At 42.3% G+C, this 27,003-nt stretch overlaps 2 protein-coding genes across 2 annotated transcripts in view; both read left to right on the forward strand.

Moving 5' to 3' along the window:
* The window catches only part of LOC120533079 (synaptopodin-2), a 129,596-nt gene extending 115,538 nt beyond the window's left edge, over positions 1 to 14,058 (forward strand). Inside the window, exon 4 of the mRNA XM_039759735.1 lies at positions 8,581 to 14,058. Coding sequence (XP_039615669.1) covers positions 8,581 to 10,808 — 2,228 coding nt within the window. The 3' untranslated portion in view covers positions 10,809 to 14,058. The remainder of the gene's footprint in view (positions 1 to 8,580) is intronic.
* Positions 14,059 to 20,357: 6,299 nt separating this feature from the next.
* LOC120533081 (synaptopodin-2) overlaps positions 20,358 to 27,003 on the forward strand; it is a 31,340-nt gene continuing 24,694 nt past the window's right edge. The window contains exon 1 of the mRNA XM_039759736.1: positions 20,358 to 20,619. Coding sequence (XP_039615670.1) covers positions 20,554 to 20,619 — 66 coding nt within the window. The 5' untranslated portion in view covers positions 20,358 to 20,553. The remainder of the gene's footprint in view (positions 20,620 to 27,003) is intronic.

Raw genomic sequence — 27,003 nt, forward strand, 5'->3', positions numbered from 1 at the left:
CAATGGGAGGTCTGAAAATCGAGAGTCCATCTTAAGAGAAGATTTAGGAGTCGTAGTGGACTCTAAGCTATCGACTTCCCAACAGTGTTCAGAAGCCATTAAGAAGGCTAACAGAATGTCAGGTTATATAGCGCCTTGACGTGTGGAGTACAAGACCAAGGAGAGTCTGTTCAATATTTATAACACACTGGTGAGGCCTCATCTGGAGTCCTGGCTGCAGTTTTGGTCTCCAGGCTATAAAAAGGACATAACAGCACAAGAGAAGCTAGAGAAGGTCCAGAGAAGAGCAACTCGGCTGAGTCCAGGGCTACAGTGGTTGAGTTATGAGGTAAGATTAAAAGAGCTGAGCCTTTACAGTTTAAGCAAAAGAAGAATAACAGGAGACCTGACTGAAGTGTTTAAAATCATGAAAGGAATTAGTCCAGTGGATCGAGATGATGACTTTAAAATGAGGTCATCAGGAACACGGGGACACAGCTGGAAACTTGTAAAGGGTAAATTTCACACAAACTTCTGAAGTTTTTATTCACACAGAGAGCTATAGACACTTGGAGTAAGTGACCAAGTAGTGTGGTGGACTTTAAGGACTTTTAAAACTCAATTTGATGTTTTTTTGGAAGAAATAAGTGGATAGGACTGGCGAGCTTTGTGGGGCTGAATGGCCTGCTCTCGTCTCGATTGTTCTAATCTTCTCCACTTGTTGGAATGGTTCATTTCTAACTGTTTGGAGATCTTTTCAAATCCCTTCCCAGACTGGCATTCATCTATAATCGACCTTTGGAAGGTCTCGGAGGTCTCTTGTCAATCTGGGAAAGGTGATAACCCCACACTTCAACAACAAAGAGCAGACCAAACTAGTGCTGGGTCAGTGCTGAAATTTGGCATCAGTATCAACTTTCTGGCCTCAGTAATGGTTCTAAAGCCAATAGCAGATAACTTCAAGACCTCCTGTTTGACTCCAGCCTCCTTGAACCGGTGCACAACTGTTCACCACCCTGGTGTGTCACACCATTGCACCGCACCACGCACCGCTTCCTTCTCGATCGCCATGAAATCCGCATCGTCCTTATTGAAATACTAAGGCTGTCTCATGAAGTCCTGATCATGTCAAAGTGCGTAGTTTCGTTTAATGAAGTCTATGAAACAACAATAGCAAGTGATGAGGGAGAGAAAAACCGACGGTACCTTTCCAGACCAGGACCTTTCCATCTGATGTTAAGTTTGTATTCGGGGCCTATGATCATCACAGCCCAATCTTAATCCCATACTAATAGATGTTAAATTTAGCTTTATTTATACTGTTATAATGGATGTTGCTTTATGTAAATTGGATTTTTAAATATTTTGATATCTTTTTTTAAGTCAATTCTTTTAAGATGATGTACAGTGGATATCCGTGGGGAATCCCTGTTATTTATAAATTGGAGTTTAGTGGACTTAGAGAGAGGGATATAATATAGAGATTCGATTATTTTGTAGCACTACAAATAAATAATATTGGTTTTATTAGAGATTTCACTGGTTGGGTTTACAATTGCTTAACATTACAATTAATACTTCAGCTAGTGTGCCAGTACATAACCCCTCTGGGTTTTCATCTCCACTAACCTAACCCTAAGAGGACGAGTTCCTACAAGATCACTTCTTGTGAAGTTCCAATGATTTGCATCTGATTCAGATGTGAGGTATCTGACGTAGTGGATAAGTCCTGAGGTCCAATACTGTACACCCCATTTAATGAGGAGGTTGGCCTAAAAGATGGCGGGTGTGACGGTACACTGTTTGTGATGACTAAAGCGGCAAGTAATGCAGTGATCTTCAGAGATGGGTGGAGTGGTGGCTCAGAGGCTAGGGAATCTGTGCCAGCCATCGGAAGGGTTGTCGGTTTGAATCCCATAAATGCCAGAAGAGACTCTACTCCGTTGAGCCCCCAAGCGAGGCCCTTAACCTGCAAATGCTCCGTACTGCCTTTGACATTAATCTGCAAGCAGGTCCTCCAGTTTGGGGTTGGTGGCATGATTGGCACTCCAGTAACTGTAAGAAAAAAACTCACATTGTTCAATGTGGTGGTGAGGTGTCACCCGTTGCATGGATCTCAATCCGGGTCCTTCGCCGTGTGGTAGGTGCGGCAATGCGCTGTCATCAGTGGATGATCCCAACCTCCTCCTCCTCCTCAGAGATGAGAAAAGCATTATGGGTTATTGACAGACACAAAATGGTAAAATAGGGTAAACAGGCCAGCAGTATTACACAGCCAGACCAGGACCTCACTAAGCCTGCTCTATAGAAGTAGTCCTCACCCCAGGCAGTCAGACCCCAAACTTAATATGGCAAGTTTCAAAGGCATCCAAAACAAAGCCCTGGCATCCACACTTCAAAATATACAAAAATTAACTTAAAGGAGAGGAAAACTTGAAGCGTCTGGCTGGGAAGACCAAGGCCAATGCTGAATCTTTATTGAAAAAATGATGTATTCATATTAAACAATAGAAGAACAAAAATACCAAAGCATTGGAAAACAAGGCAAAAAAGTTTTGCTTGGGACCAAAATGCAAAAAAACAAGAGCAAGGACTCATTAACTGGGAAATAATCAAAAAGAGGGCTTAATTGTCAGTGTCAGATAAGACATGGTTGCCTAAGTTGACCTTTACACCCTTGACCTCACGATATCTGTGAACACGCCCCCAGCAACTGCAGGGCACAATCATCACAACAGGATCCAGAAAATATTTCCACCTGAGGGAAAGACCAATTGTTCTTACAAAAAATGTAAACTTTGTTGAGACACATAAAACACAAAAAACAAACCTCAGATTTTGTATCTCTGCATGTCAGACCCCTACAACTTAAAAATACCCCTGCAAAATAAAAATAAAAAATGAAGAGATCATAACAGCTATGAACTGCCTAAATCAAAACAGCAACATGGCAAGCTTAGAATCAAAAGGCAATAATGGTTTTGGTCTGATTGTTCAGCTTAGCTTTGGTCTGATTGGTCAGTTTGGCTTTGGCCTGATTGGTCAGTTTGGCTTTGGTCTGATTGGTCAGTTTGGCTTTGGTCTGATTGGACAGTTTGGCTTTGGCCTGATTGGTCAGTTTGGCTTTAGTCTGATTGGTCAAGTTGACTTTGGTCTGATTGGTCAGCTTGGATTTGGTCTGATTGGACAGTTTGGCTTTGGCCTGATTGGTCAGCTTGGCTTTGGTCTGATTGGACAGTTTGGCTTTGGTCAGATTGGTCACTTTGGCTTTGGTGACACAATTGAAATAGGAAGTGCGAGTGTGAGACATGCTGAGAGTTGCCTTCAAAGATGAAAGTATAAAAGCAGACAGGAGGTGCACAAAGGCCAGGGCCTGAGAAACAGGACTCATGGGAGTTTGTTTGAGAGAGCAGTCGAGAAACACATAAGGATACCAATGAAGGGCACAGGAGATGTGCATAGGGCAACAGATATCAAATATTCTGAAACAGACTCTCTTACCTGTCTTCAGCAGGTAGCATAGATAGTTTTTATTAAAGATGGCATCAACCACATATGAGATCTCATAAGGTAACAGTAATGGCATATCTGCACTGTTCAGAACTCACTAAGGACTGTGTGATTTGCTTAAGAAGCTGTAGATTCATTTTTGACCCGTTTTTGGGTGTTTTCACATATAATACCCAAAGCACCCAATGCAGTGCTGTGCATGAACAAGTTCAAAAGAGTGCCTTCATTGAACAAGCTGATTTTTCTAAGAATGGTGAACGAAACGTATTTGCAAGTGAAGAACTTGAACATGCGCAAGTTCAGTTTTACGTGACATTCTGGATCACTGACACAAGCACGTGGTGAAGCTCTGCTTTCGATTTTAGGAAAATGTTGGACTTTGTGATGCCACTTTATATTTTTCCCCATTGGACATACAATATGTGGCATGAATTTTGACCGGCAGCGTAATAAGTTAGTTCACATACACAAGGGTTTCACAGTCACCATCTGCGTCACACAGTTGGAAATAGAGTAGTAACTTATATGGATACTTGCATCTATTTAATTTCTTTTTTGACCTGGAGGATATCAGCATATGGCGCAGTGGTAGCGCTGCTGCCTCTCAGTTAGGAGACCCTTAAGGGTTTGCTTCCCGGGTCCTCCCTGCGTGGAGTTTGCGTGTTCTCCCCGTGTCTGCGTGGGTTTCCTCCCACAGTCTAAAGACATGCAGGTTAGGTGCATTGGTGATCCTAAATTGTCCCTTGTGTGTGTGCCCTGCGGTGGGCTGGCATCCTGCCCGGGGTTTGTTTCCTGCCTTGCACCCTGTGTTGGCTGGGATTGGCTCCAGCGGACCCCCGTGACCCTGTAGTTGGGATATAGCAGGTTGGATAATGGATGGATGGATGGATGGATATTAGCATATATGGTTATACATGTTTGTTGCTGGGTATAACTCTAGTGAAAGTGTATTTAAAATAAAAAGTCTTCATAATTATTGTATTTTATTCAAGAACACTGGAATAGCTTAATGTAAGGCATGCAAAATTGACAAAATTAAACACATGGGTCATTTATCATCACTCCTTCAAAAATGCAAAACGAGTTCAAAATTGAAATGGTGACCTACAAACGTGAATTTATTCATTTTAATCTGTGTGAACTGAACTTTGCACGAGTTCAGAGCCTATTGCCATATCCATGATTGTCTGTCTGTCCATCTGTATGGAACGGCCCAGCTGCCCATGGACCAATTGAAATTTGCCGCATTTATTCTTCAAGGAAATTTGTTGTGACAGTTCAGTTTTCATTTTCAGTCAGTCAGGCAGTCATTATATTATATTATATCCTAACACAGGGTCACAGGGTTCTGCTGGAGCCAATCCCAGCCAGCACAGGGCGCATGGCAGGAAATAAACCCTGGGCCAGGTGCCAGCCCACCGTAGAGTTTTCATTGTGGTACCTTGAAAAGATTGCAAGATCTCAAAAATCTCCCTTTGAAAAGCATTGCCAAAAGTCCGAGCTCCTCCATCTTAAAACAGGGAAACATTTGGTGCAACTTCAACTAGGAGTTGTCTGGTTCAGTTACAGTTTAACCTGGAGGGTAGTGGTGTGAATTTGTATATTTTGTATATTGTCCTCGTCCAACAGCCCAATGTAAGTGAATCAGACACCGGAGAAGCTTTAAGTTAACTGTAGGAATACTTAGAAAGTAATTATGTCAGCAGAGCCGGCAACATAGGCAGCCACTAGGGTGCAGTTTATGAAAGTTAAGGGGCGCAAGTTCCAGACTCCAGATACCGAGGGGCACCTTTTAAAAAACCCAAGTGGCACGCACTCTGGAATACACCAACCTGGTGCTACAGACACTGAGGGTGCCATTTTGGTAACTCTAGGAGCCTGTGTTTTGGATGCTGAGGGGGACCACACCATCCATGCTATAGACACAGAGGGGCATCGTGTAAATAAGCTTGATTGACACATCTCGGTGTAGGCCACGCCATCAAAAGCAGTTTACACTGTACCTGTGTGTCACTTCACACTGCAGACACATGGCTGCCCATTAGTTGTCATTGTTTGTAGCGTACAAGAAAAGTGAATGATCTATTAAAATGCAGGCAATATTTGGCTTCCAGGATCACTGCTCCTCTTGCTTCACATTTTCTTAAGCAGGTGAGCGTATTTGTCCCCTGGGTCGTCAGATCCTTAAAAACATTATAGGACAGCTTAAACTAATATTGAATTAGCCCAAAAAATAGCCCAATAACTTAGGTACACTAAATGAGACGTCCCAGGAAGTGACGGTGGGGTCAGAGCAAGAGGGCCCGGGTTGGGGGAGGGGGGGTCATAGGATTACCCCTTGAGGGAAATGTCAAAGAGAAAGAATGAGTATATATCATGACACTAAACCGGGGGGTGATATGGGGGGGAGATTTTATAATATTAACAAACATAGCACTGGAAGGGGTGCCAGGTGGATGTAAAGTATTGTAAATATGAAGTTTTTTTTTTTGGGGTAAAATAGCCCAAAAAAAACTCAACCTGTGAAAGCCCAATTTTGTTCCTGTGTACGACAGTCAGAAATATTCCAATTGAGTGAGATAAACCGTGGCCCTGGTAATACTGTTTGCCTCTCACATCTTTTCACTTTTTTACGCATTCACCGACCTGCAAACTGAGACAAAGAAACACGTTTTGGGGATTGTGTTGTTACTGCACTGGCCACTCAGAGTCATCGGGGTCTGCGTAGGGTTTGAGTCGACACGACACGCAGTCGTATTCTTGAGGTCTGTGCCACGGTTACTCTGTAGGTGACATGGACAATGGCGTAGCTACGCCGTAGGCTTGACGCAGAAATATAGATCCACCTTAATTGAAAGGGTGCACGCTCTGGACACCGAGGGGGAATCCTGAAGCTCCATATTGGGCTTTGACCGGTGCTATATGGAAGCTTACATAAGACTGAATGTACTGAACTAATAATATCTGCAGTAGGAAAGTAGGAGGCTTCACGCCTAGCTAGGCCCCGCAAACAAAAAACAGGCATTTAAAGTTCAAACAATCATTAGAAATGTTCCGAAAACACAGAGGGAAAAAAACACAAGGAGGAGGATGACCATAAACCCCTGACTTATGTACAAAAGGGCAAACAAGAAATCTTAAATATAAGATCTATTTAACAAAAGAGATAGAAAAATAAGAAAATTATTCAAATGAGAACATAATCCGAAAGCAAAATTCAAAAACAAGTCATTAAATAAAAAAAAATAAAAAATAAAAAAAACTGCAAAGGAATTTGCTTTCCCATGTTGCCTTTTAAGTCTGGGGGCGGTCCTTCAGCAGTGAAATGTGAAAGGCACTATATAACACATAGATAGATACCACAGACTGAGAGAGAAAGCACTATATGACTGACAGATAGATAGATAGATAGATAGATAGATAGATAGATAGATAGATAGATAGATAGATAGATAGATAGATAGATAGATAGATAGATCATGTGAATGGCACTATATGATAGATAGATAGATAGATAGATAGATAGATAGATAGATAGATAGATAGATAGATAGATAGATGTGATAGGCACTATATAATACACTAGCTGTCCCCCGTGGCTCCATCTGTGTATTAGCGACACAGGACAGTGAGGAGGCCCCGCCCAGTTCTCTACTCCTGATGTCACACTTCCCCCTCCCCTCGGCAAACAGCCTTTGTCTTGGATTAGCGTGAATATATCACTCCTGAAAGCGAACTCTGATTCTTAGGACAATGACAGAAATCACAGAATCAACTGGAATGTTCAAGCAAATTATAGAAAAATCCCAATCTAAATCCATTAAGTAGTTCTCTTGTGAAAAGCAGGCAGACAGACAGACGTTGGATTTTATATATACAGAGATAGACAGATACACTGCGGTGGGCTGGCGCCCTGCCCGGGGTTTGTTTCCTGCCTTGCACCCTGTGTTTGCTGGCATTGGCTCCAGCAGACCCCCGTGACCCTGTAATTAGGATATAGCGGGTTGGATACTGGATGGATGAATGAAAAGATACTGTAGATAAATAAATACATACATACTTTGTACATACATAGATATGAAGGGCAAAACAGATAGATAGATAGATAGATAGATAGATAGATAGATAGATAGATAGATAGATAGATAGATAGATAGATAGATAGATATGAAAGGTACTATATGATAGATAGAAAAGGTGCTATACAACAGACTGAGAGATAGCACAATAAAATAGAAAGACAGACAGATGTTGTATACTGTAAAGCGCTGACTATCTAACACATAGATAAATAAATGAATATGTTAAAGGCAATATAAAGTGTTAGATAAATGTGAAAGGCACCATATAACAGAAACAGAGATATACGTCAGACATTATACAACAATACGTGAATAGATAGGTAAATGTGTAAGGCACTTTATAACACAGACAGACAGACAGACAGTGGTCTCTGCAGAATCCCTTTCACTGTCAGTACTTCTCTCTCTCTTTCTCTCTTTGTTTTCTAAATTGCATTTCTCCACGGCTGATGTGAACAACAGGAGATGCCCTTGATGCATCTGTGACCCCATGACACTTTGGAGACCAATTTGCTAAAATAAGGAGGTTTACTACACAAATAATTAACATTAGTGCAGGGATAACACAAGGGGAGTTCTCAAATTTTCAAAATAAAAGGATAAAACAATAAACAGTAAACTTCCCTAATGAGTGAGTAATGAGAGTACAGTATGCGACTAACTGGCGGTGCCCTTTTCCCACCTCCATTTAATATCAACCCCCTCCCTTTTCCCATGTCCAGCACCTTCCCTAAACGGTGTCTGGCCCCTCTATCTGCCCTTGTTAAACTCCCCACCCGACTCCAAGTTCAGTGGTCTCCTGACTGATAGCCCATTTTAATCCCCAGTCTCATTCTAACCCTAAAGGTCACGTCCAGGCCATGGGCTTTCTGAGGGTCCCCCGCTGTCCCTTGAAGCCTGAGCACAAGCTAAGGCTCCCTGCTGCCCCCAGCTGGACTCTTCCTGACAATGCGTTTTGTTCAAGTTCCCCCTCTAATCCTCCTCTCTTTCTCTCTGTTCCTCTTTGTAGGGCTCAGGCGCTCAGAGAGCCTGTCAGAGAAGCAGGTGAAGGAGGCCAAGTCTAAATGTAAGCGCATTGCCCTCTTGCTAACTGCGGCTCCCAACCCCAATAACAAAGGGGTGTTGATGTTTAAGAAGCACAGACAAAGGGCCAAGAAGTACACGCTGGTCAGCTACGGAACCGGAGAAGAAGAACCCGAGGAAGAAACGGAAGAGCCTGAAGAGGGCTACACAGACAACGCCTTCGAAGTCACCTTTCTAGCTGCGAGTGAATCCGTGCTCGACGACGAGTTCTTTGCGGGTGGCCAAAGCCGCATTGTGACGCTCAACTTAGACACGGGGCTGCTGGAAATTGAGAAGAATCTCAACGACCAAAAGGAAATGGAGAGACTCCCAGAGACGAGGGGCAAAGGTGCCCTCATGTTTGCTCGACGTAGGCAGAGGGTCGATCAAATCACAGCTGAACAGGAAGAGATGCGAAGGAAGGGCATTCCTGTGGAGGATCCCCGGGAAATCATGGGGGCAGAGACTGTGCAGAGTGCCACCTACAGAGTCCAAGAAGCATCTTATTCAGAGAAAACAGATTACAATCAGAGTCATAGCAGCCAGAGCTACATCGATGTTGGGCAAAAAGCACAAGTGCCCATGCAACACGGACAGACCTACGGAGGTCCGAATGTAAATGGAATCGTTGGAAAGTCTGAAATGGCTCAGCACACCGCAGCCTACCAGAGCACAGAATTACAGAGGTCTACCGGCACAAACAGAACCGCCAAGCCTTTCTCCGGCGTGCAGAATAGGGCGGCCGCACCCTTTTCGCCGATCCGAAGTGTCACCAGTCCCATTTCAGATGTGCCAGCCCAACCACACTATACTTCACAGTGCAGAGTGCCTATCAACACCCAGCAAGTCTGGTCACCCACGGGCGCGGGCGAAGACATTGCGTCCCGAGACGAAAGGATCTCAGTTCCGGCAATCAAAACTGGAATTCTGCAGGACACCCGGAAGAGGAACACCTCGAAGCCCATGTTTACTTTCAAGGAGCCGCCAAAGGTGTCACCCAACCCTGAGCTTCTAAATCTCCTCAACAAGCCTGATAAAAGGATTCCTGGTTGTGAATACGGCCCAGAAGAAGATTACCTAAGTCTCGGTGCAGAAGCTTGCAACTTCCTGCAGTCCTCCGCAGTTAAACAGAAGACTCCTCCGCCTGTGGCTCCTAAACCAAACATCAATCCAGCTTCTCCTCCTTGGTCTCCTCCTCCGCCTGAACCTTCAACTCAAGCACCCAACTTGCCAGCTCAAGACACAGAACCAACTGTCATAGTGGCCCCCATTCAGCCTATCCCACCACAGCAAGCCCCCATTGTATACAGGCAGCCTCCACCTGTAGTCAATACCGCAGTGTCACCATCGGCTGTGCCATACCCATCCACTTCAGCTCACTCGTATTCATCGAAAACACCACCCACCACCCCCGTGGGAAATGCCGCGCCTGCGGGCGGCCTGGGCCCGGCTTTTGAAATGCCCGCATTGAGGGGCAGGGGCGCTGAGCTTTTTGCCAAAAGGCAGTCCCGAATGGAGAAGTATGTTGTGGACTCCTCCACTGTGCAGGCCAATCAAGCCAGATCTTCATCACCAACCCCATCTTTGCCCGCTTCATGGAAATACTCACCTAACGTCAGAGCCCCCCCTCCGTTGGCATATAACCCAATTCAGTCTCCCTCTTACCCTCCAGGAGCGGCCAAGAACCAGCCGAAGTCAGGCCCTTCGGCAAAAACTAAGACCAAACCAAAAGGCCCCACCAAAGTTCTCCATGCCCTGGATGTCATGAAGCACCAGCCTTACCAGCTAAACTCCTCTCTGTTCACTTATGGTCCCCCCACTGATAGCAAGACCCCTCAAACCAAAGCTCCCTCAGCTTCTTCTATGCAGCCAATGAAATATGAGCCTGTGCCACCTGTGAAAGCAGTTGGACAGATGAATGTTGGATACGCAACTCCACAGCAGCCACCCCAGGTGCCAAGAGGACCATCCTACGGGTTGACACCAATGTCTACCATTGGGCATGATGCTTCCTTCCAGTCTGCCGCTAATGCCATGGGAGCTACCACCTACCCTCAGTTTACCAAGAATGAGCAAGGAATGGGAGTCACCCTTATGGCTCCGAGGCCCAAGTTTTCCGCAAAGAAAACCGGCGTCACTGCACAGGTGTGGAAACCAGCCGTGGCTGAAGAATAATTGGTTTGGATGAAAAGCAATTTCCTCTTTGCTTGGAGTTTCTGCACTTTGCCTAACAGACATGGGGGGAACCCCCTAGATTGCTTTTATAAAGTTTCTTACGGGGTGGAAGAAGCTACCATGTCCCGAAGATTTAGATTGCGCTCTTGTTACTTTCTTTACGGTTCGACGCTGTATATAGTAACAGACTCTCTTTGGGTTTCTTCTCCATGACAGCAGTATCACCAACATTTGCCTTATGAGGGAAATATTTTATAAGTCTGTGTTGCAACATTTAGTGCCTTAAAATGAAAGCAATAAGTTAACATAAAAAAAACGGAAAAAAATCGTTAACTCAAACCTACTTTAAATTATTAATACAATTCATTAATACTATTAGCAATTCAGCAATTCAATCTGGAAACATATTACAGTTTAAACGTGAAATTTATCAAATTTCAGGCTCAAAGTTTCAGCACACACCTTACGTCGTAGAAAAAGAAAAGAATGGTAGGTGAACCCAGCAGAGATTTTTTTCAATAAAGTGCAATTGCAGTCCACCATACCTACAAACGTCACTCGTGACACGCCCGCTTGATGATGTCATTCTCAACGCTTCCAATCCAAGCTGCAGTGCGATTCGTTTCTCAGTAGTGAAATGTGGTGATATCTAATGTTAGCAAACGTTACAAGGAACTCCTCAACATCTTCACTACTAACTCTTACTCAGTTACAAACGGTTCTCTAACATCATAATTACGGACTCTTGCTCAGGTACAAGAGCTTCCTCATCATTGAAATTTCAATTACAAACTCCTCACAATCTCAGTTGCTAACTCGTACTTGGTTACAACTGACTCACCGACGTCTGAATTACTGCTACTCAGTTACAACTGATTCCGCAACATCTTAATTTATAACTCTTACTCAGTTACAAATAATTCCCTAGCATCGTAATTTTGGACAATTACTCAATTACAAGAAATACCCCGTCATTGTAATGTTCTGACTGTAACTTGGTTACAACTGGTCTGCTGACATTTCAATTTTTAATTCATACTTACAAATGACTCCCTAACAATGTCATTTTGGACTGTCACATGAAACTCCTGAACATCTTCATTTCTAACTCTTGCTTGGTTTCAACTAACTCTTACTCAGTTACAACAAACTCCCCGACATTATAATTTCTAATTCTTACCTGGTTACGACAAATTTCCCAAAATCGTAATTTGGAACTCTTACTTGATTACGACAAAGTCACCAGCATCATAATTTCTCATTTTTACCTGATTATGATAAACTCCCCAACATTGTAACTTCAAACTCTTGCTTGGTTACAACTAACTCTTACTCAGTTACAACAAAATCCCTGACATTATAATTTCTAATACTTACCTGGTTATGACAAACTTCACAAAATCGTAATTTCTAAATCTTATTTGCTTAAAACAAAGTCATTGACATCGTAATTTCAAATTCTTACCTGATTACGATAAATTCGCCAACATAGTAATTTTGAATTCTTATTTGGTTGCAAAAAACTTCTTAACATCTTAATTTCTAACTCTTGCTTGGTTTCAACTAACTCTTACTCAGTTACAACAAACTCCCTGACATTATAATTTCTAATTCTTAGCTGGTTACGACAAACTTTCCAAAATCGTAATTTGGAACTCTTACTTGGTTACGACAAAGTCACCGGCATCATAATTTCTCATTTTTACCTGATTACGATAAACTCCCCAACATTGTAACTTCAAACTCTTGCTTGGTTTCAACTAACTCTTACTCAGTTACATCAAAATCCCTGACATTATAATTTCTAATACTTACCTGGTTACGACAAACTTCCCAAAATTGTAATTTCTAACTCTTATTTGCTTACAACAAAGTCACTGACATCGTAATTTCTAATTCTTACCTGATTACGATAAATTCCCCAACATCGTAATTTCGAATTCTTATTTGGTTACAAAGAACTTCTTAACATCGTAATTTCTAACTCTTGCTTGGTTTCAACTAATTCTTACTCAGTTACAAAAATTTTCCCAACAGCGTAATTTCTAATTATTACCTGGTTATGACAAACTCCCGACATCTTACTTTCTAACTGCCACTTGATTACAACAAACTCCCTGACATCTCAATATCAAACTCTTACATGTAATGAATTCCCCAAAATCTTAATTTCTAACTCTTAATTTGTAAACAGAATAAGATGACAGTCAAATGAGTGTTGAGGTCCCAAGGGATACCCCATTTAAAAATAGTGTCCAAAAAATGAAACAAAAGCACATGTCCTACAAAAAGAGGAAAACTGCCAAATTTCAAAATAGCAAAAGACTGGAGGAACTCCGTCCGGGTCTCAAGCTGGTCTGAAGCTGAATACTGACTTCCGAGTGTTTGAAGGCTTATATGCCCAGACAAACAGGAGGATCGGGGCTTTGGACATTATGTCAGAAACATCATCAGTTGTCCTTCACTGATTTCTCCTCCACTTTAGAAGAACAAGGAGAGTCTTTGTCTTCCCTGCAAATTCAATGGTTCATAAAATCCAAAAATGATCCTCAAGGTCACAAGACTGACACTAAGTCACAAATAACTCCCTGGCATCGAAATTTCTAACATTTACTCAGTTACAACTAACTCCCCAGCTGCTTAATCTCTAACTCTTACTTGATTAAAACTGATTCCACAAATCTCTTACTCAATCACAAACTCCCCAGAGTCTTAACTTCTAACTCATACTTGGTTACAATTATTTCCCTGACATCTTAATTTCTAAATCTTACTCGATTATGAGAGACTCCCCAACATCTTAATTTCCGATTCTTACCTAGTTACAACAAACTGCCTGACATTGTAATTTCTGACACTATCATAATTTTTAACTCTTCTGAAAAAACTTAACACTTACTCGATTACAACAAACTCACTGACATTGTAATTTCTACCTCTTACTCTGTTACAACAAACTCCCCAACATCTTAATTTCCAACATTTAGCGGGTTATGACAAACTCCCTGAAATCCTAATTTCGAACTCTTAATCAATTACAACAAACTCCCTGACATTGTAATTTCGACCTCTTACTTGATTACGACAAACTGTATGACATCGTTATTTCAAACAGTATTGTAATTTATAAATCCTACCCAGTTATGACAAATTCCCCGAACATCGTAATTTTGAACAACAAACTCCTTGAAATTGTAATTTCGAACTCTTAATCAATTACAACCAACTCCCTGACATTGTAATTTCGAACTCTTAATCAATTATAACAAACTCCCTGAAATTGTAATTTTGAACTCTTAATCAATTACAACAAACTCCCTGACACTGTAATTTCGAACAACAAACTCCCTGACATTGTAATTTCAACCTCATACTTGGTTATGACAAACTGCATGACATCGTAATTTCAAACTGTATTATAATTTATAAATCTTACCCAGTTACGACACACTCCCCGACGTCGTAATTTCTAACTCTTACTTGGTTAAGACAAACTGCGTGACATCATACTTTCAAACAATATCGTAATTTCTAATTCTTACTTAGTTGCGTCAAACTCCCCGATATCGTAATTTCTAACTTGATCTTTCTTTTTTACTCATTAAATTAACCACAATGAATTCAACGTTCCAGAGAGATGGTGACAGACGTGCCATGAGTGACATCAGTGAGCATAACGCGATCAACCAGCGTGTCGTGAGTGATGTTGGCGGACACCGGCTGCTGTTCGAACCCTTTCCAATTTTTTTGCTTTGAAGTAAAGAGGAGTTTGCTTTTTTAAGTTTTTTTTTTTAAATATATTTTAGAATAGGAAGGAATATTCACGAAGTATCACTACTTTAAAACGATCATCATGCTTTACAATTCTTCAACGTCTTTGCCGTAGGTTTACGCACAACCAAAAAAATGTTTGCTGTTCATATTGCATCTGCAGACGCCTTCTTAGTTGAGTCTGTAGGGGATGTAAGGGGATGACGAATGTGTGTCAGGTTCTCCAGCAAGGACTGACTGCCTCTCTATGTGTGGAGAGAGAATTTGAGCAAATGTTGGAGCCTAGGATTTAGACAAGGGAAGGACCCGGAGCAAGTAAATTAATGTCAGGCAGAAGGGGTAAGTGCCTTAAAGAAAGAAAGCTGGCGAAAATGTCGACCGCTCTGTTTTTAGTGTCTTCCTTGGTGCCAAGAAGACAGTGCCACTGCAATGCCGCATGCAGCCCGTTGACTCACTAAGCCTACAGGGCAGTAAATGTTAGCAATTTGATTTTGTTACAATTGTCACACAAGATTGTGGAATGGCTTACGGGTCATTGCCAGTGTGTCTTAGAGCCATTGCTGGTGCTGGCAGTGCACCGGTGGGCAAGCAGCCTTCTGTGAGTCTTCTGACTCTTATGAGTTGTGGCATCCCAAACCTTAAAAGGGGCTTAAAAGGGTTAAAGGCCTGCCACAGCTATGGCTCTCAAGTTGGGGGGCACAACCTTAATGTTTCTTCACAGTGCTCTCCTTCTTTCTTTCTGTCATTTCTTTCTTTTTTGTTTTCTTTCTTTGCACCACAAATCTCATTTCATTGTGAAGATCAGGAGCTAAAGACAGCCATACTGCTAAACAGAGCCTGACGAACTCCAAAAGTCCAACTCTGTAAAGAAAAGGCTCACAACTTCTGGAGGACATTGGATTGTTTATTTATTTTACTTTTCAATTACAATGGCAATAATGAGATATTATTATTAATAATAATAATAATAAATATATAAAACTGCTGTCTGTTTACTCCTGACCTTTCTGTCACATTTCCTGCTATGACACTCACTCTGTACGTCTCCTCACTGGACTATTAAAGGATCCTTTTGTCCATCTGCTTGTGTTTTTAGTTTTCCTTTTGTTTGCAAGTTGAGTAAATCAAAAGAAGAAAAATGAGCAGCAGCAGCATGTTGTGCTTGTCAAAGGTCTTTTCAAATAATCCCCCTATAAGCTGATTGCTTTTCACTTTTCTTGCCTCCCACCCTTAAAATGTCAAAGATTGGAGTCCCATTTTAGTTTTTACTGTATGAGAGACTGCATGGCAGCTCACAAATCGAAATGCAATGTGCCATCAACATATACGGTACATTATATAGTGCCTTTCACATTATCAATAGTACATTATATAGTGCCTTTCACACTATCAATCTAATATGCAGTATCATTCCTATTTGTTTATACAGCACCTTTTGTGTTTATGTCTTTATCTATTATATAGTATCTTCAACATTTATTGTATCTATCCATTTTAATATGGATTTAAAATCTATGTATTACATTATAGCCTTTCACAACTATCTATATATGTGTTATAAAGTAAGCCATTACATATTATATAGTGCCTTTCACACCTATTGTATCTATGTGCTATATGATGTCTTTAACGTTTATCAGTCTGCTATACAGTGCCTTTCACATTTATCTACCTATTGACTTTCATGACTGTCTACTATATATATATATATATATAGTGTCTTTCACATCTGTTGATCTATTAAATAGTGTCATCCACATCTCTCTAGCTGTCTCTTATATAGCGACTTTCAAGTCTATCCATTAACTCTATATGCTTTATACTGTAGTATGGCACAATATGTAGTGCCTTTCATATCTGTTCTATAATACCTTTCACACTGTCTGTCAGTTCTATTATCTATCTGTTATATATCTCCTTTCATACCTATCTGTATTTAGCTGTGTGCTTGTAAAGGAGTAGGACCCAATATATAGTACCTTTCATATCTATTTATCTATCTGCTGTATAGTGCCTTTTACATTTCTCTCTTATATAATACATTTTGCATTTGTCTGTATATCTGATTTTATAGTGCCTTTCATATGATCTATATAACCATCTATTATATAGTGCCTTTCACATTTATCTTTGCATTTATCTATGTGTTTTATATAGAAGTAAGTCACAATATACAGTGCATTTAATTTCAATGTATCTATCTGATATATAGTGCCTTTCACATCTGTTATATAATGCCTTTTGCATATCCATCTATTAATCTGTTTTATAGTGCCTTTCATATCTATCAATTCTATAGTGCAATTCACTGTTCATTTGTCTACCTATCTATCATATGTATTTATCTGTGTGTTTAATACAGGAGTAAGATATAATATATAGTGCCTTTCATACCTGTTTCTCTATCTGCTATATAGTGCCTTTCACATTTGTCTGTATATCTCTCCATTTTTATAGTGCCTTTCATATTTATTTCTCTATCTGCTGTTTTGCATGTTTTATTGTAGAAAAGCATCTGTCCTTTTCTATAGCTGATTTATAGCGCCTCATGTGTACAGCTTTTCCTGCACGCGGACAGCTGTTTCAAGCACAGAGATTTCCTAGCTCAGCACAAGCAGATCAAACTGTTGTCTTCAGACCTGAGCTACACCATAACAGATGCCCACTCAGGTTGCCTCTTCAAACAATACACTACACTTTGACCCTATCAAACAATATAAAATCGATACCACTATAAAACAACATGAATAAAACAAAGTCAAAGCAGTAGTAACAAGGGTACGAAAAATATTAGGAGCCAGTCTTACTGAAATCTGCTTTTGCAAAGATAAAAGTAGTGGTGGTGAGAATGAGTCTTCTCCAGTGTTTTTGTGGAAATGCAGAAATCTTGTCTGAGTGACGACCTTCTCTCACTTGTTTTTTCATTCATTTTAGTTCCCCCTTCTATGCAGAGCATGCACAGTTCAGATCTTACTGAATTTTTAATTTGTAGCTCAGTATTGTGAGTTTGAACATTTATTCTTTACATGACTTGCTTTCTATCACCATACTTAGTGTCTTTCACATTTGTCTATCTGTTATATATTGCCTTTCATACGAACAGAGGAAACTGACAAACAAGAGAAGGATCATTCAGTCCGTTTGTCACCAGTTGGTTGGGTTAATAGCTAAGCTGTGCCAACATCTCAATCCGGTGGCTTCTTCAAGGTTATCCAGGTTTCAACTCCATGGCTCAGTAGTTTGTTCATACATTTAGCCCAACCTAATCAGTTGCCACTTAAGCAACCACGAGATATCTGCAGCCATTGAAGCATTTAGCCCCGCCCAGCCTTCTGCCATTCAAGCATTTAACCCCACCCAGCCTGCTGAGATTCAAGTGTCTATCCCCGCCAAGAATGCTGCCTCTCAAGCATTTAGCCACACCTATCTTGCTGCCATTCAAGTATCTAGCCCCACCCAGTCTAGCAAGCTGCTACACAAACATAAAAGAAATTTGACAATTGTTTTTACAGTCTCCTTAATGTCTGCTTTTCCTCCAACTTTGGTGTCATCTGTGCATTTAACACACTTACTAACAATACCAAAATCTGTGTTATTTGTCTATGTCATCACATTTGTCTGTCTGTTATATAGTGCCTTTCACATCTATTCATGTATGTGGTTTATAGACTAGTAAGGCACAATATGTAGCACATTTTATATCTACCAATCTACCTGTGCCTTTCACAACTGTCTATCTACTCGTTATATAACGTCTGTCATGTTTGTCTGTCTTTCTATTATACGATACCATTTACAGTACATCTGTGTAAATATCTCTTAAAGTCATGTGAAAAAAATCAATAAACACTGACTGCAGACCTCCAGAGCTCCACTCCATTGAGGAAGATGTTGCTTTTTAAGATCCATCACTGATAGCACCTGGTAAAAGTTAGGGTTGAGGGAGGAGTTATCTGGCTCATGACAAAAGCCGGCAATCCAATTGGTTGTCCAGCCAGAGCCACTGAATTGCAGAGCTGTGAAAGTCTGTAGCTGGGCCTATCTCAAAAAAATTAAGTACACCTCATGGAAATGGTTGAAGTTTTCAACATAAGTATATGAAGAGGCAAACAGCAGATCTTCATGTCAACAGTACCTACAGATAAGGGTGATAGACTCGAACAAATGGCACCTCAGACTGGCACGATGAATTCATTCTCATAATCTAAACTGAACAAAAATGAAGATCTGCCACATAGAAACATTACGTTTATCTATCTATCTATCGATCCAATCCTGCCTACTACACTAAAATTTCTACCTATCTATCTATCTATCTATCTATCTATCTATCTATCTATCTATCTATCTATCTATCCAATCCTGCCTACTACACTAAAATTTCTATCTATCTATCTATCTATCTATCTATCTATCTATCTATCTATCTATCTATCTATCTGTCTGTCTGTCTGTCTGTCTGTCTGTCTGTCTGTCTATCTATCTATCTATCTATCTATCTAGCTATTCAATCCTGCCTACTGCGCTAAAATATCTATCTATCTATCTATTATACAGTGTCTTTCGTATCTATCTATTTGCCTATTTTAGTCCATGCCTACATTTATCACCGCTTCATATCCATCAAATTAGAAGCAGATGTCCCAGATGAGGTGATCATGACGACAACCTCCTTAGGGAGTCTGCAAGTTCACCAGACTCTCTTATGTAAACCACAAACATCGAGGGTCTGGTGTTCTCTTTGCTATTGATGTGTGTGATGTCATCATGCCAAGACCATAAGAGTTCCCAGAGGCCTTCAGAATGAAGGTAATCAGGTAATCTTGGAATCAGACAATGGATTTAACTTCAATCACTCCACTGTAAACCCATCTACAAGTGACGTAGACTTCAAATGACAGCTAATTAGTCCAGGACTGGCCAGCCCAGCAGCTTCATCCCAAGAGCTGACCATTTGATCCTAAAAGAAGTCTTAAATCTCACCGTGCAATTTGCAGGTAACTCTTGTAGACATTTGGTGTCAAAAAGAGACTGCACACTTTCACCTTCATGCAAGCTGTACCAGGAAAAAAGCCAAAAAAAAAGAACATTGGAGCAAGACAACAGTTTCCCATTAAACATCTAGGCAAAAACCAGGCCCTCTGCAACGATGTGCTATGGACCGATGAATCAAAGAAGGAGTTGTCTGGCTGCAGTAACAATAGAGATACTTAACAGAATTAACAGGAGAAGACCAACTGAGAAGCCTAATGGTGGAAGTGTTCTGGTTTGGAATTACTTTGCTGCCTCAGGGCCCAGGAAGCATCACATTGAAGGAGAACGTGAGGCCATCTATCTGAAAGTTGAAATGGACCTTTGAACATAATAATGATGTAAAGAATAACAGCAAATCCTATAAGGAATGGCTCAGAAAGGAGACTGTGGAGGATTATGGTCTGGCCAAGTCAAAGCTCTCATCTGAATCCCACTGAAATGTTGAAACGGGCTGGACAGGCCGGAAACCCCACAAACACTTCGACACTGAAGGAGTTTTGCTTGGAGGAGAGGCCATGAATCTCACTGAGTTGGTGTCAGTGTCTGGTAGGCAGTTATGAAATACGCCAACAAGAAGTCATTTTTGCTAAAGGGGGCAACATAAGCTTCTGAAGCCATGAATGGACTTTATTTTTTCCAGTAGACCATTACATCCATTGATTGAGAAGGCACATCTTCGTCATGTTTGTTCAAGTACAGCACCTTTATCTGTCAGCACTGACTACATGAAGGTCTGCTATTTACCTGATGTAATATGTTAAAAAAAGTCAACACTTTCCATGGGGTGTACTTACTTTTTCACATGACTGTATAATGCTTCTTTCACATCTTTCTACTATATATCTCCATCTACTGAGACAGACATAGATATATACAGGGTGGTCCTGCCTCCACTGAGACGACTCTCGTCTCGTCTGCTACCGGATAGGCGTCTGCCGTCATGTCTGAAACGGGCACAGAGATGTATCGACGCACAAGGAGTTCACTTTCACCATCTTCTGGAAACGTGAGTACCAAATCTGATCGTCTTTCTCTTCGCCACGTAATGCAGTTGTCTCGGTGGGTCAGGCCACTTTTTCCTGGACCACCATGTAGAAGGCAGATTGAGACATCACACCTATTAGCGAAACAAACAAGCAAGAGTGGCGTTTGGGAGTGGCAAGTGGGGCGACCCGCGCCTAAGGGGGACTCGCTTTTGAGGTCTGTGTGTCCCATTCAAGCAGATTAGTGAAGTTATATATTTTGATAAAGTCTGCGTGTTATCCTGCAAAAACTTAGCTGAATACTGTAATGAGAAAATCCGGTGTATGTTATCATTATTTTTATTAAATTTGTGCACAAGTTTATACAGTCCACACATACCGGTTACAGCGTTTGACGTGACCGGCCCCACGTGGGGTTGGTCAGCCCTGGGCAAAGGACCCTTCTGCAAACAAGCCTGATGGACTAAGTGGTCTCCTCTCATTTGTCAAATTTCTTAAGTTCTTCCTAAACTGTGGTACCCTTCTAAGACGTTTTGAAATCTAAGCAATCATCTTGACTTCTGCACTGCACCATCTTTGGGGATCTTTTATGCAATGTATATAATAATAAAATGTGCTGCACTTGCCGTTCCAACAGATGGCGCATCAGAAACATTTGCAGCGATAAAATGCATTGCTACAAACGTTTCTGATGAGCAATAAAATGCACAACTATAAATGTTTCTGATGCGCCATCTGTTAGAATGACACTTGTTTGTGATCTGCCGTCTGTCGGAATGACAAACTGCAATGCATTTTAGTACTACAAGAGTTTGTGAGTTGGCACCATCTGTTGGAATGATAGAGACATACTAACTGGACAGGCACACTGATACTCACACACTTACCGTATCATTGCGTTAAAGTGGATATGAGGCCAGCCTTCAAACTTTACCAAAGGCAATTTAGACGCATACAGGTAAGCAACACAAGCGCCACGGAAAGCGGGAATGTCGCTTGTTTTGTGTACAGTGACCAAATCAGGGAATGAGAAAGTGTAAGAGGCAGGATTCAATCAGAGTGCTATTAGCTTTTTAAAAACTCTCTGTTTTCACCCACGGACACTGAAAAGGGGGAACCAGCGTTTTCAGACGTATACACCCCTGGAGAGCACTTCCAAAAGTTTGTTTTCAGGGGTTCAAAACCCGTTTAAAAGAACGTGTAGTAGTGTATTTATAGGTAGTGTGGATTTTTTGGGTGTGCTGGGATATAAAGGACGGCGTTCACAATGTTCTCTTCTATTTCTGAGTGTGCAGAAGTCACATCTTTTGGATGATAATTGATACACGCAGTGGCTCTTTGTCCATAAAAAGTTTATAATGGCGCGTTTTCAGACACCCTACTTGCTGACCACTTACAGGATGGTTTGTGAGAGGAAACACCACAAAGGCACACTGAGGACCTCGAGGAGTAAAATCCACGTGGAATGTTCCTCAAACCTTGTTGAATATCTGCGACTCCAATAATTCAGGCTCTTCTAGTGACAGAATTGATGGACTTCAGAAAGAGGCTGCCAAATGGGTTGAACCAATGGTGGAAACACGCAACTGATCAAAAAGAAAGACGTCATTAGCAGAATCTATGGCTCTAATAGTCAATGATGAGGAGCTCAACATGGAGTTGTTTTTTTCCGATACTAGAGGATTAGTTCACACTTTAAAAAGAGTGGGGAAGTTTGAATGCCTAGGATCAGCGGCTGACCAAGATGGAGAATTACAGTATACGCCGAGATAAACCACAAGAGTGCACTGGGGATGGGACAACTGGAAGGAGGTGTCGGGATAATCGTGTGGTCCAAGAATTAACACAAAGCTTGAAGGTAAGGATGTTAAGACCGGCGGAGATGAGGCACGGGCAGTAAAGGCAGCACAGGACTACTAGTTAGATGTGGCAAAAATGAGAATGTAGGACATGGACGTGTGACAAAGAAAGGCAGAATAAAATAACGGGAGTGCGCTCCCCTCGACCTTCTCGTATACTCACATATGGGGATGGATATTTGAGGTGTAAACTGCAAGACAAGGATTGTAGTTGTATATTATGGACATTAAAGAACCATCAACAACAAATCAAATCAAATGAATGAGTTATTGAACAATTATTATGAAAGAAAAGTTAAATAAATCAGACTCTGCAGCTGCATGAATAAAAGGTAAAGTACCACTGATGGTTCGCGGAAAGAGCTCAAAAGTTGATAGAAATCTACATTTTTGTACCTGATACTTGTATGTAAAATTTGGTTGACCTCAGTGAAAGCGAACTCAAGTTATTGTGTTTACACAGACAGACAGACGGAGACATAAATTCACATAATGTGAACACATGTGTGTGACAATATATATTGTGAACTTTGCCCGGACACAGACAGGCGGACATCTTGTTAAAACACCACCACACGTTTATTAAACACAATATTTACAATAGTATAGTCACAAAGACCCCAGTCCAATGGTCACACAGGCCTTAGTCACGTGCACACACCCCAAACAGTCACAATCCTGGCCACAATGCCTTGTCTTCGGGCCGCCTCCACAGCTCCTCTTGCCTTGTCCTTCTTCCCCCCGACTCTAGCCTCGAATGAATGGAGACGGCCACTTTTATAGAGGACCCAGATGAGCCCCAGGTGTTCCCGGCATTCCTCCGGTGGCCACGCCCCAGGCTGCTCTCCGGGCGCCGTCATAAATCTTCCCCCCAGCACTTCCTGGTGTGGTGGAAGTGCTGGGGCAACAAGTCTCCAAGACATCGGGGCGCCTCCTGGCGGTGACCACGGGCCCCTACAGGGAAAGGCTTCCATGCACTTGACCCGTGGCCCCCAAAGCAACCCGGAAGGCAAACCCCACGTGATCCAGGCAGGGCTCTGACCCTCTTCCGGTCCCTCCTGGCGTCCCGGCCGGGTCATGGCCCCTGGCATCCCTGACAATATATTTATATATACATATATTGTGGTAGCCGGCCCAGACACAGACAGGTAGACATGATTTTAATTCACCCACACACGAAACTCAACCCCAATACTCCCCCCAAAGTCCAGGCCTTTCTCACACTGCCTCACTCTCTTTAGGCCACCTCCTTTTTCTGTCCTCCCGAGCTCTGTCCTTCTCTGCTCCCGACTCAAGACCCTGAACGGAGGGAGGCAGCCCCTTTTATAATCACCCGGATGTGCTCCAGGTGCCTCCCGATAATCTTCCGCCGGCACTTCCCAGTGTGGCAGAAGTACCGGCTGCACACCCGGAACCACTCCGAGTGTCCCTGGTCTTCTTCCCCCAGCACTTCCGGGTGTGGCAGAAGTCCTGAGGGCGGTGATCACGGGCCCCTATAGAGTTGAGCTTCCAAGCTTCGTTCCCGTGGTCCCCAAAGCCACCAGGGCGGTCATCCCCTCGTGGTCTGGAGGAGGCACAAGCCCTCCTCAAATTCTCCTGAGTGTCCCGGCTGGATACCACCCCCAGTTACTCGCCACAATATAAATGGAAGCTATGATAAGAAGTGAGGTGATGATTAGTGAGCAGCAGGATGGTTTCATGCCAAGAAAGAGCACCACAGATGTGAAGTTTGCTCTGAGGATGTTGATGGAGAAGTAGAGAGAAGGCCAGAAGGAGTTGTATTGTGTCTTTATGAATCTGGAGAAAGGATATGACAGGGTGACTGAGAGGAGCTGTGGTACTGTATGAGGAAGTTGGGAGTGGTAGAGAAGTACGAAAGAGTTGTACAGGATATGAACGAGGGAAGTGTGACCGTGGTGAGGTCTGCGGTGGGAATGACGGATTTGGGATTACATCAGGGATCGGCTCTGAGCCCTTTCTTACTTGAAATGGTGATGGACAGGCTGACAGACGAGATTAGACAGGAGTCCTCGTGGACTGTGATGTCTGCTGATGACATTGTGATCTGTAGAGAGAGTAGGGAGCAGGTGGAGGAGACCCTGGAGAGGTAGAGATCTGAGAGGAGAGGAATGAAGGTCAGTAGGACCACCAGGACAGAATACATGCGTGTGAATGGGAGGGAGGTTAGTGGAGTGGTGAGGATGAGGGGAGTAGAGTTGGCAAAGGTGGAGGAGTTTAAATACTTGGGATCAACAGTAAAGAGTAATGGGGATTGTGGAGGAGAAGTGAAGAAGAGAGTGCAGGCAGGGTGGAGAAGAGGGACAGGAGTGATTTGTGACAGACGGATATCAGAGTGACAGGGAAGGTCTACAGGACGGTAGTGAGACCAGCTATGTTATATGGGCTGGAGACGGTGGCACAGGAGACAGAGCTGGAGGTGGCAAAGTTAAAGATGTTAAGGTTTGCTTTGGGTGTGACGAGGATGGACAGGATTAGAAATGAGGACATTAGAGGGTCAGCTCAGGTTATATGGTTGGGAGACAAAGTCAGAGACGAGATTGCGTTGGTTTGGACCTGTGCAGAGGAGAGATGCTGGGTATACTGGGAGAAGGATGCTAAAGATAGAGCTGCCAGGGAAGAGGAGAAGAGGAAGGCCTAAGAGAAAGTTTACGGATGTGGTGGGAAAGGACATGCAGGTCACTGGAAACATCAAGGAAGTGTGGGATGCCAGCTGGCTCACCTCTTATAATCCAAATATAAATAATCTCAAACAAATAGAATGCTCAATGGTGTATAAAGATAACATAAGCAAAATAAAGAGGAGTCTCGTTTAACAAAAAACAGCTTGTTAGTGTCGGCCATCTTTAAGAGCTACACAGACAATAATGTTAGTGACTGCGCCTCCTTTTTTGCCCCACTGTGGTATCCCGTACCTCTGGTGAACCTTGGAGGAGATCCTCTGACGCACATATGTGACATGATGTACTGTATATGAGTTTATAGGGTGACTATTATCCTGTCTACAGAGCACAGTGAAATTCTCACACTTTGCCATAATTAGTGAGACCACTTTACTTTCAAACTTCTGCCTTAGATTGATGGGTATTGGGAATATTAATACATGCAGTACATGTACTTTGTACAATGACATCTACATACAGACACAAACACACACACACACATTATACTGTATATACACGATATATATATTTGTGTGTTCATGTTTGGGGAACACAGCAGAAACTTTAAAGTGTTAACACTTAAAATGTATAAATTGTAAAAACACTTCAACACTTCTGAGGGTCACTTTAAAAGTGTTAGAGTTATCAGTGGTTATTTTTCTGCAAACACACACACACATATACTGTATATATTGTGGAAGGTCACCTCAGACACTGGAAGTCCCAAACACACACGTTTATTTACAATAAAAGTCCAGCACACAACACAGCGCCCCCTGCACCAAACGCCTTTCTAAACTCCGTGCCTCTCATTGGTCCTTCCTTCACCGCCTCTGCTCCTCTCTCCCAAGCTTTGTCTACTTCCTCCCGACTCCGGCTAATGACTGGAGGAAGGCGGCCTCTTTAATATCCACCCGGACGTGCTCCAGGTGCGCCCTGACGATCTTCCTGGTGTGGCAGAAGTGCCGCATGAGCACCCAGAAGCACTCCGGGTGTCCCTGGTATTCCTTCCGGCAGCACTTCCGGGTGTGCTGACATCCAGGGCTCCTCAATCTTTCAGGGCATCCCTTTGTGGTGGCCACGGGCCCCAAAAGGGTTGAGCTTCCATGCCCGGTTCCCATGGCCCCTATACGGACCAGGGCGGCTGTCCTCTCATGGCCCAGGGGAAGTATAATCCCTCTCCTGGTGCTTCCAGGCATCCCGGCTGGGCATAAGCCCCCAGCCGACCACCCCATACAAACCGGATTCTAAAAAAGTTGGGACACTAAACAAATTGTGAATAAAAACTGAATGCAATGATGTGGAGATGGCAAATGTCAATATTTTATTTGTAATAGAACGTAGATGACAGATCAAACGTTTAATCCGAGTAAATGTATCATTTTAAAGGAAAAATATGTTGATTCAGAATTTCATGGTGTCAACAAATCCCAAAAAAGTTGGGACAAGTAGCAATAAGAGGCTGGAAAAAGTAAATTTGAGCATAACGAAGAGCTGGAAGACCAATTAACACTAATTAGGTCAATTGGCAACATGATTGGGTATAAAAAGAGCTTCTCAGAGTGGCAGTGTCTCTCAGAAGCCAAGATGGGTAGAGGATCACCAATTCCCACAATGTTGCGCAGAAAGATAGTGGAGCAATATCAGAAAGGTGTTACCCAGCGAAAAATTGCAAAGACTTTGCATCTATCATCATCAACTGTGCATAACATCATCCGAAGATTCAGAGAATCTGGAACAATCTCTGTGCATAAGGGTCAAGGCCATAAAACCATACTGGATGCCCGTGATCTCCGGGCCCTTAAACGACACTGCACCACAAACAGGAATGCTACTGTAAAGGAAATCACAGAATGGGCTCAGGAAT

The sequence above is a fragment of the Polypterus senegalus genome, chromosome 7, assembly GCF_016835505.1.
Source record: "Polypterus senegalus isolate Bchr_013 chromosome 7, ASM1683550v1, whole genome shotgun sequence".
NCBI lineage: Eukaryota > Metazoa > Chordata > Cladistia > Polypteriformes > Polypteridae > Polypterus > Polypterus senegalus.